The 11226-nt window shown below is 39.8% G+C and overlaps 1 protein-coding gene across 1 annotated transcript in view; it reads right to left on the bottom strand.

Moving 5' to 3' along the window:
- Nucleotides 1-5: 5 nt before the first annotated feature.
- LOC307027089 (syntaxin-binding protein 5-like) overlaps nucleotides 6-11226 on the bottom strand; it is a gene marked incomplete at its 3' end in the record, with an annotated part of 15827 nt that continues 4606 nt past the window's right edge. Inside the window, exons 5-12 of the mRNA XM_079695291.1 lie at nucleotides 10187-10246; nucleotides 9637-9693; nucleotides 9511-9558; nucleotides 8257-8304; nucleotides 7336-7425; nucleotides 5038-5271; nucleotides 3764-4121; nucleotides 6-63 (exon numbers count right to left, since the gene is read on the bottom strand). Coding sequence (XP_079551417.1) covers nucleotides 6-63; nucleotides 3764-4121; nucleotides 5038-5271; nucleotides 7336-7425; nucleotides 8257-8304; nucleotides 9511-9558; nucleotides 9637-9693; nucleotides 10187-10246 — 953 coding nt within the window. The remainder of the gene's footprint in view (nucleotides 64-3763; nucleotides 4122-5037; nucleotides 5272-7335; nucleotides 7426-8256; nucleotides 8305-9510; nucleotides 9559-9636; nucleotides 9694-10186; nucleotides 10247-11226) is intronic.

The following is an 11226-nucleotide window of genomic DNA, read 5'->3' as shown; positions in this document are numbered from 1 at the left end:
GCGATCCTCATGTCCGTCAGAGGGAGGTAGTTCACGTCCAGCAGGGGGCGCAAGCTGGGCAAACTGAGAGGGGGGGACACATCAAGCATTAATACAAAATAACATTTACTATTTATTCAAATTAAGGGTCTTTTGGGGGACTTTTAATGAATTTTTAGGGGCGACAGACTTTTAAAAACCTCAATAGAAACTTCAAATGTAATGTAAGTCTATATTTAAGGGTTTTGCAGAATAAATGTTAAATAATCTTAACTAACGTCAACATAAAGTGCATCTATATAACCACGATAATAAAAAAAGTATACTTATTATTTATTAATTTAATGTAAGAGGGATGTAGAACATGACGACAGACGTTCAAAGCTTCGTTCAAAAACCCTGAAATATTTCAAAATGTTTTATTGTTGTTATTAATTTGAGTAAAATGTGCATATTTTAACTTTAACTCACATTTACAAATATTTGTATTCAAAAATAGAGGAACAGTCATTAAACCCAATATCTCACAGGGGCTCAGAGTGACAGACACTTTTAGTTATTGTGACTCCCCCAGGTATTTATAAACCAGTTGTTGTTGTTGTGGTACCTGAGGGTCATGATGATTATGTGTATTGTTGTTGTTGTTGTTGTTGTGGTACCTGAGGGTCATGATGATTATGTGTATTGTTGTTGTTGTTGTTGTTGTTGTGGTACCTGAGGGTCATGATGATTATGTGTATTGTTGTTGTTGTTGTTGTGGTACCTGAGGGTCATGATGATTATGTGTATTGTTGTTGTTGTTGTTGTTGTTGTGGTACCTGAGGGTCATGATGATTATGTGTATTGTTGTTGTTGTTGTTGTTGTTGTTGGTACCTGAGGGTCATGATGATTATGTGTATTGTTGTTGTTGTTGTTGTTGTGGTACCTGAGGGTCATGATGATTATGTGTATTGTTGTTGTTGTTGTTGTTGTTGTGGTACCTGAGGGTCATGATGATTATGTGTATTGTTGTGTTGTTGTTGTTGTGGTACCTGAGGGTCATGATGATTATGTGTATTGTTGTTGTTGTTGTTGTTGTTGTGGTACCTGAGGGTCATGATGATTATGTGTATTGTTGTTGTTGTTGTTGTTGTTGTGGTACCTGAGGGTCATGATGATTATGTGTATTGTTGTTGTTGTTGTTGTTGTGGGTACCTGAGGGTCATGATGATTATGTGTATTGTTGTTGTTGTTGTGGTACCTGAGGGTCATGATGATTATGTGTATTGTTGTTGTTGTTGTTGTTGTGGTACCTGAGGGTCATGATGATTATGTGTATTGTTGTTGTTGTTGTTGTTGTTGTGGTACCTGAGGGTCATGATGATGTGTATTTTTGTTGTTGTTGTTGTTGTTGTTGTTGTGGTACCTGAGGGTCATGATGAGTATGTGTATTTTTGTTGTTGTTGTTGTGGTACCTGAGGGTCATGATGATTATGTGTATTGTTGTTGTTGTTGTTGTTGTTGTGGTACCTGAGGGTCATGATGATTATGTGTATTGTTGTTGTTGTTGTTGTTGTGGTACCTGAGGGTCATGATGAGTATGTGTATTTTTGTTGTTGTTGTTGTGGTACCTGAGGGTCATGATGATTATGTGTATTGTTGTTGTTGTTGTTGTTGTTGTTGTTGTGGTACCTGAGGGTCATGATGATTATGTGTATTGTTGTTGTTGTTGTTGTGGTACCTGAGGGTCATGATGATTATGTGTATTGTTGTTGTTGTTGTTGTGGTACCTGAGGGTCATGATGAGTATGTGTATTTTTGTTGTTGTTGTTGTGGTACCTAAGGGTCATGATGATTATGTGTATTGTTGTTGTTGTTGTTGTTGTGGTACCTGAGGGTCATGATGATTATGTGTATTGTTGTGGTACCTGAGGGTCATGATGATTATGTGTATTGTTGTTGTTGTTGTTGTTGTTGTTGTGGTACCTGAGGGTCATGATGATTATGTGTATTTTTGTTGTTGTTGTTGTGGTACCTGAGGGTCATGATGATTATGTGTATTGTTGTTGTTGTTGTTGTGGTACCTGAGGGTCATGATGAGTATGTGTATTTTTGTTGTTGTTGTTGTTGTTGTTGTGGTACCTGAGGGTCATGATGATTATGTGTATTGTTGTTGTTGTGGTACCTGAGGGTCATGATGATTATGTGTATTGTTGTTGTTGTTGTTGTTGTGGTACCTGAGGGTCATGATGATTATGTGTATTGTTGTTGTTGTTGTTGTTGTGGTACCTGAGGGTCATGATGAGTATGTGTATTTTTGTTGTTGTTGTTGTGGTACCTGAGGGTCATGATGATTATGTGTATTGTTGTTGTTGTTGTTGTTGTTGTTGTTGTGGTACCTGAGGGTCATGATGATTATGTGTATTGTTGTTGTTGTTGTTGTGGTACCTGAGGGTCATGATGATTATGTGTATTGTTGTTGTTGTTGTTGTGGTACCTGAGGGTCATGATGAGTATGTGTATTTTTGTTGTTGTTGTTGTGGTACCTAAGGGTCATGATGATTATGTGTATTGTTGTTGTTGTTGTTGTTGTTGTGGTACCTGAGGGTCATGATGATTATGTGTATTGTTGTGGTACCTGAGGGTCATGATGATTATGTGTATTGTTGTTGTTGTTGTTGTTGTTGTTGTGGTACCTGAGGGTCATGATGATTATGTGTATTTTTGTTGTTGTTGTTGTGGTACCTGAGGGTCATGATGATTATGTGTATTGTTGTTGTTGTGGTACCTGAGGGTCATGATGAGTATGTGTATTTTTGTTGTTGTTGTTGTTGTTGTTGTGGTACCTGAGGGTCATGATGATTATGTGTATTGTTGTTGTTGTGGTACCTGAGGGTCATGATGATTATGTGTATTGTTGTTGTTGTTGTTGTTGTGGTACCTGAGGGTCATGATGATTATGTGTATTGTTGTTGTTGTTGTTGTTGTGGTACCTGAGGGTCATGATGAGTATGTGTATTTTTGTTGTTGTTGTTGTGGTACCTGAGGGTCATGATGAGTATGTGTATTTTTGTTGTTGTTGTTGTGGTACCTGAGGGTCATGATGATTATGTGTATTTTTGTTGTTGTTGTTGTGGTACCTGAGGGTCATGATGAGTATGTGTATTTTTGTTGTTGTTGTTGTTGTGGTACCTGAGGGTCATGATGATTATGTGTATTGTTGTTGTTGTTGTTGTTGTGGTACCTGAGGGTCATGATGATTATGTGTATTGTTGTTGTTGTTGTTGTGGTACCTGAGGGTCATGATGATTATGTGTATTGTTGTTGTTGTTGTTGTGGTACCTGAGGGTCATGATGAGTATGTGTATTTTTGTTGTTGTTGTTGTGGTACCTGAGGGTCATGATGAGTATGTGTATTTTTGTTGTTGTTGTTGTGGTACCTGAGGGTCATGATGAGTATGTGTATTTTTGTTGTTGTTGTTGTTGTGGTACCTGAGGGTCATGATGATTATGTGTATTGTTGTTGTTGTTGTTGTTGTGGTACCTGAGGGTCATGATGATTATGTGTATTGTTGTTGTTGTTGTTGTTGTGGTACCTGAGGGTCATGATGATTATGTGTATTGTTGTTGTTGTTGTTGTGGTACCTGAGGGTCATGATGAGTATGTGTATTTTTGTTGTTGTTGTTGTGGTACCTGAGGGTCATGATGATTATGTGTATTGTTGTTGTTGTTGTTGTTGTGGTACCTGAGGGTCAGGATGATTATGTGTATTGTTGTTGTTGTTGTTGTTGTTGTTGTGGTACCTGAGGGTCATGATGTGTCCGTTGGCACAGAAGCATGCTATGCAGTTGCCCCCCCCCAGCGTCACCACGTCGGCCCTCAGCACGAAGGAGTTCTCGCTGATGCTGTGTTTGTGGAGGCAGCTCTGAGAGGGCAGAGCCAGCACCTTGGCCTGTTTCTCTGACACCAGGACCAGGAACTGAGAGTCCTGACCCTCCACTGAGGGGGGGGGCGAGGGGGGGCGGCGCCGCCTCTTCTCCCGCTGGTCCTCCTCAGAGCCGTTCGGGTCGTACCATTGTTCAGAGGGGGGGGGAAGGAGGGAGCCACTGGAGTCCAGAAGAGCCATCGTGAGGATCCCCGCCTTCAGGGTCTCCAGGGAGCCTAAACAGGGACAGACAGAGATTCAGTTATAACTAAAACATAAAACAAATTACAATTAAATTAAGGGGGATTTTTGCCTTTTTGTGTCCATTCGTGTCAATTTGTAGTCATTTGTGTCCATTTGTAGTCATTTGTAGTCATTTGTGTCCATTTGTAGTCATTTGTAGTCATTTGTAGTCATTTGTGTCCATTTGTAGTCATTTGTAGTCATTTGTGTCCATTTGTAGTCATTTGTAGTCATTTGTAGTCATTTGTGTCCATTTGTAGTCATTTATGTCCATTTGTAGTCATTTGTAGTCCATTTGTAGTCATTTGTAGTCATTTATGTCCATTTGTAGTCATTTGTAGTCATTTGTAGTCATTTGTGTCCATTTGTAGTCATTTATGTCCATTTGTAGTCATTTGTAGTCCATTTGTAGTCATTTGTGTCCATTTGTAGTCATTTGTAGTCCATTTGTAGTCATTTGTAGTCATTTGTGTCCATTTGTAGTCATTTGTGTCCATTTGTAGTCATTTGTAGTCATTTGTGTCCATTTGTAGTCATTTGTAGTCCATTTGTAGTCATTTGTAGTCATTTGTGTCCATTTGTAGTCATTTGTAGTCCATTTGTAGTCATTTGTGTCCATTTGTAGTCATTTGTAGTCCATTTGTAGTCATTTGTAGTCATTTGTGTCCATTTGTAGTCATTTGTAGTCCATTTGTAGTCATTTGTGTTCATCTGTGTCCATTTGTAGTCATTTGTAGTCCATTTGTAGTCATTTGTGTCCATTTGTAGTCATTTGTAGTCCATTTGTAGTCATTTGTGTCCATTTGTAGTCCATTTGTAGTCATTTTACGCCCATACAGTTCGTAGTCATTTGTGTCCATTTAAGTTGAAATATCTCTATATATAACGTAATATAGTGTCCTCACCACAGGGGGCGACCCCCACAGGCTGCTGCAGCCTCGTCTCCCCGGGGGGGGGGCAGGCTGAGGGCCACCATGATGACGGAGCCCATGGAGGTGCCCAGCAGCAGAGAAGGACCCAGAGACGCATCACCTTTCCTGGGGAAGCTCTCACAGAAACTCAGGGAGGAGATGACCTCTCGGGACTCTCTGTCCAGGCTGCTGACGCTCGAGCTGCGGGAGCGAGAGAACGAGGCGTTCACTTCTAAAGAGAGGAGAGGACATATCATTATTAATAATATAATGTTTAATATATTCAGAGAGGAGGTCGCTGTGAAGGATCAGAGAGCGGGAAAACAGTTAGCATGTTAGCGCTAGCTCCTGCTGAGACATGTGTGAGACGTTATTCCTGAGAAAATATGCACGGTAGTCTACGATGAGAGACAAATGATTACTTTATATTATTTAAATGTAGCCATGATTTACAGAAACGCTCCTACAGGTTATGGCAAATTAGATTTAAGCTTTTTAAGCTTTTTAAATGCCATTTGGAACACATTTAAAACCAATTTGAAGCACAATTGTTCATGTAATCTTATCTGTGCAACGAGAGGCATTTGATCCATTTTTGTGTTCTTATTATATTAATAGATATTACCAAATACTTTTAGTAAGATTCACAAAATGGTACCAAACATGTCTCACAATGTATAAAGCCTTTCAAACCAATTAAAGCTTAATTATTAGAAAAATTAATTGAATGCCTTCTATTGCTTTTTATGGATTCCTGCACACAAGATGTTTTACAATAAAACAAATTGTATTTTGCAAATCAGGCAGGGTCCAATCTGTAAAGGTATTGGATTTATTTGTGCGACTACCAGACACATTTCTACTGGAATAAGGTCTGATCTGAACACCTGAGACCTCCCGGCCCAGCAGCAGAGACAGAATCTGTTTTCACAGAGAGACGTTTCTTTAAAGGTTTCCTTCAATCAAAATGAAACATTCTCAAAGTGAAAAAGAAACGTTAGACAACGGGTCCCACACCTCCTGCAGAGGAGCAACACACACTGTGAGTTAGAAGAGTTTCAGTGATCACTGTGAGTCTCTTTGAAGTCACTTTGAGTCTCTTTGAAGTCACTTTGAGTCTCTTTGTAGTCACTTTGAGTCTCTTTGAAGTCTCTTTGAGTCTCTTTGAAGTCATTTTGAGTCTCTGAAATCATTTTGAGTGTCTTTGAAGTCACTTTTAGTCTCTTTGAAGTCACTTTGAGTCTCTTTGAAGTCACTTTGAGTCTCTTTGTAGTCACTTTGAGTCTCTTTGAAGTCACTTTGAGTCTCTTTGGAGTCATATTGAGTCTCTTTGAAGTCACTTTGAGTCTCTTTGTAGTCACTTTGAGTCTCTCTGAAGTCATTTTGAGTCTCTGAAATCATTTTGAGTGTCTTTGAAGTCACTTTTAGTCTCTTTGAAGTCATTTTGAGTCTCTTTGAAGTCACTTTGAGTCTCTTTGAAGTCACTTTTAGTCTCTTTGAAGTCACTTTGAAGTCACTTTGAGTCTCTTTGGAGTCACTTTGAGTCTCTTTGGAGTCACTTTGAGTCTCTTTGAAGTCACTTTGAGTCTCTTTGGAGTCATATTGAGTCTCTTTGAAGTCACTTTGAGTGCAAACTGGCATTCAAGTAGCCACAATTATTCATGCTGCCTCATTACTGTTCTTACAGCAGTCCAGAAAACCTAAAGGATCCCAACACACACACACACACACACACACACACACACACACACACACACACACACACACACACACACACACACACACACACACACACACACACACACACACACACACACACACACACACACACACACACACACACACACACACACACACACACACAGACACACACACACACACACACACACACACACACACAGTGTGTTCTTCAGGAGGATTCACTGCAAACAGAAGATGTAATGTCTCTGAGTGTCTGCATTCTCCTCAGGAAGAAGTACCAGTTAGTACCAGTTAGTACCAGTTAGTACCAGTTAGTACCAGTTAGCACCACTTAGCACCAGTTAGTACCAGTTAGCACCAGTTAGCACCAGTCAGTACCAGTTAGCACCACTTAGCACCAGTTAGTACCAGTTAGTACCAGTTAGCACCACTTAGCACCAGTTAGTACCAGTTAGCACCAGTTAGCACCAGTCAGTACCAGTTAGCACCAATTAGCACCAGTCAGTACCAGTTAGCACCAGTTAGCACCAGTTAGCACCAGTTAGTACCAGTTAGCACCAGTTAGCACCAGTCATCCCACTTCAGGTCCACTCACTGTGGGCTGACTTAATTCTACAGACGGCTCGGTTTGCAGGAACGCCTTCATTCACAAAACAAAGAGGCTTGCAGGTGACCCTCTGCTCACCTGCAGTTAATAATGACCAACATCAGAGGGTAACATTTGCACTGACACAGAGGTAGATCATAACACTGACAGGTGAGAGGAGGAAGAGAGGGATGTGAGGGGTTAGGGTCTTTCCTTCATTTAAAAAAAGATCTAAAATCTAGATTTTTTTTCCGAGGAATTTAATTTGTTTTAAACTTTTTCCCAGAGTTTGACTTCAATGAGAATTTTGACTATTTTTCAGAACTTTTAAATCATAGTTCTCAATATTCTGAGTTTTTCAGCAATTGTACTATTATTCTGAGTTTTCTCTTTTTGTCAATATTTTACTATTTCAGGAGAATGATCAGTTTTATTCATTTTTCTACCAATTTTAACTTTTTCCCGAACGATTAATTATTTTTCGGAATTTATCTGAAAATGTAAGAATTTTCATTTTTTTATTAGAATTTTCACTTTATTGGGAATTGTGTCATTTTCTCCACAATCTTGACTTTTTTTCAGGATTTTAAAGTTTTTCGTTTTTTTTTTTTAATTGTGACTTTTTTTCCCGGCTTTTTCCCAATAATTACATTTTTCAAATATTTTCTCCGAACTAACTTCTGACATATTTTCACTCTTTTTGTTCATTTTTTCCACAGAATTTTGCCCAGATCTCTATTAAAACGTTTCCATAATCCTCTCGTACTCCTGCAGGAAGAAATGTTCATTTGTAGTGATTTTGAGTCTCTTTGAAGTAATTTGTGCCTTTTAGTTGTTTTTCAGTCATTTTCTGTCCATTTGTAGTGATTTTGTGTTTATTATAAATCAGAAATGATGACAAATTAAAATCCAGTTTTTAGTGTTTCTTACCCGGATCTGACTTTTCACCAGAGTAGCTAATTTTCCGAGAGATCCTGGCTGCAACACAAACAAACACTCACAGTGAATGAGGACAGACTGATGCTTAGACATATAACACATCATAAAGAAATCAAAGACAGACGACAAACAATAACTGGAAGATTGTTTTTTAAGAAGTTGTTAATTTGGAGCAAATCAGTGAAAAATAATGATGATTTTGAGTCATTTTTAAGAGCGGTGATTCGACTGAAGGACGACTGCTGATGGCTTTCATAAAGTCTTTCATTATAATAATATTAATGTCTTTACGAGTTAAAGTTTGGATTATTCTAATTCAATTACATTTCATTCAAGTGACCTGGAGATGTCTTTATACCAGAACCAGCAGTTGATTCAGAGGAACGACCACTCTTAATAAACTCTGAGATTAAACATGAACAACCAGAGCGCCTGCAACAGAGGAGGAGAGGAGGAGAGGAGGAAGAGGAGAGGAGGAGGGAATATTAGTTGAATAAAGATTTACAGAGGAACCGGAAGCAGATTCATCAGAGAGCCGGTTAGTGGAGGGTCTATGCTTTGAATCACTCGAGCTGTCAGTCGATTACAATATCTTTGTCTGTCTGTCTGTCTGTCTGTCTGTCTGTCTGTCTGTCTGTCTGTCTGTCTCTCTGTCTGTCTGTCTCTCTGTCTCTCTCTCTCTCTCTCTCTCTCTTTCTCTCTCTTTCTCTCTCTCTTTCTCTCTCTCTCTCTCTCTGACGCCGTGTCCAGGCGTCTCTGCCGCAAGCGAGCGGGAGCGAGGACAACAACGTCAAGCCTTCTGGCTCTGAAACTACGGGGCGGCCGAGGACAAATGCACATGCGTTAGTCGCACGTTAAAATAATTATTTTTGCGTTAATGCGTTATTAACGGGTTAACTTGGCAGCCCTACTTATTAGACTTTATGTCCGTGTGGAATACTAGACTAAAAGTGGATTGAAAGTGGAATAAAACAAGATTATATTCTGATTATATTTAGGGCAGAATAAAGAACATATATTTGGATTTCTAAACACAGAGAATAAGAAATGTTTTCCTGCAGGATTTACTCTGAAAAGCAGAATCCATTAGAATAGAGCAGCAGCAGCCGTTACACATCTGCACACAAAACTCATGCATTTGATTAAAATCATTTGTTAAATCACGGTTTCCCACAAACCCCGTATGATTAGTACCAACAGGAAGTCATTAGAGGGTTAGAGAGTCGACACTTAAGGGGAAATTACCAAAGTCATTGGCAACCGTCTTGGAAAAGCGTCTGCTCTTAGACTTCACTGGAAACGAGAGAGTGTTTATTTAAAATCTGCTTTAGTTAAGTGTAAATATATCAGAGCACGCGTCTCAGTACAGACCCTTCTCTATGAACCTGTGTTTCCGCTCGTCGTCCGAGTTGCACGGCGACGCAGATCCTTAACGACAAACATCAGCTTTTAAAAAGAGCACTTACAAATAATTCTTATTAGGGATTAACACTTAAGGAATCCCTTAAAGTTAGTCAAACCGTTTAACAAACAACCTTAAATTAAGATTTACCTTAAAGTAGAAGTTTCTTAAGTACAATTGGTTAAACAATCATCCTTAATTCAACTTTTCTCCTTCAAATGTAAATTGACCTTAATCCTTATTAGGGTTTAACACTTAAGGAATCCCTTAAAGTTAGTTTGACAATAGACCTAAAATTAAGATTTCTTAAAATAAAATCTGCTGTAATAAATTATCCTTAACTTAAGGCTTCCTCTTAAGGTTATCCTTAACATACTGACCTTAGTATTCAAGCTGTTCTCCTTATCTTGGTTTAATACTTTAGTTAAACTGTTGCACTAAAGACTTTAAGGGTCTGAGTGAGGGTTCCCTTAAAATAAAATCAGCTGCACAAATACTCTTAAGTGTTTTCCAGGTTACCTGAGGTGGGGGATTTGCATCGATCCTCCGAGGTGTTGGAGCCGTCCATGGAGTCTCCGGCTGCCGAGGGAGAATACAGGGGGTTAAACACGGGGGGTTAAACACGGGGGGTTAAACACAAGGGGTTAAACACAGGGGGTTAAACACACGGGGTTAAACACAGGGGGTTAAACACAGGAGGTTAAACACAAGGGGTTAAACACAGGGGGTTAAACACGGGGGGTTAAACACGGGGGGTTAAACACGGGGGGGTTAAACACGGGGGGGTTAAACACGGGGGGTTAAACACGGGGGGTTAAACACGGGGGGTTAAACACAGGGGGTTAAACACAGGGGGTTAAACACGGGGGGTTAAACACAGGGGGTTAAACACAGGGGGTAAACACGGCCTTAGTGCAGACACAGAAGCTCCTGCAGCACAAACACAGTCACAAAGGGAGAGTTAGAGAGAGGGGCATCACGGGGGTCAGAGATAAACAGATCACTCTTATTTATACTAATTAATTCATTATGGCCAGTAAGTGTCTTAATTAAATAGAAGCAGCTCTCTAAGGGGGAGACAGAGGGGGGGATTGTATGAAGTCAACAATCTCAGGTCTCATTCACACCTACAGTCCGCTCTCTGGTGCGCTCCAGACCACAGTTTGTTCCATTGCTTCATTCTTCAGAAGGTTCGGTTTGCGTTCACACGGCAAAACTCAAACGGACTATAAACTTTAAACACAAGTCATGTGCTCGGAAATGCTGTTCACCCATTGGTCAGACATTAAGGGGGTAAAAACGCAAATACTGGCAATTTCTACCGGAGCCTCCGCCATGGAGCATCGGCAGGTTATTCTCATGCTGCTCTTAATCTGGAGAGCAGATCAATGGACTCTAGCAGACGGCGCATATGATTATATAATCAGACAACGTGCGTTAAAAAACATTATAACACATATAATGAGACGCTCTGCAGTCAGGAGGGCGTTTCACAGACGACAGGTGGCTCTGACTTTTATGTAGCTGATGGAGCCTTTCTACTTTACACTGTTCAACAC

Source organism: Notothenia rossii, assembly GCF_949606895.1.
Source record: "Notothenia rossii genome assembly, contig: scaffold_611, whole genome shotgun sequence".
Taxonomy (NCBI): domain Eukaryota; kingdom Metazoa; phylum Chordata; class Actinopteri; order Perciformes; family Nototheniidae; genus Notothenia; species Notothenia rossii.
This window is presented reverse-complemented; position numbering and strand designations above follow the sequence as displayed.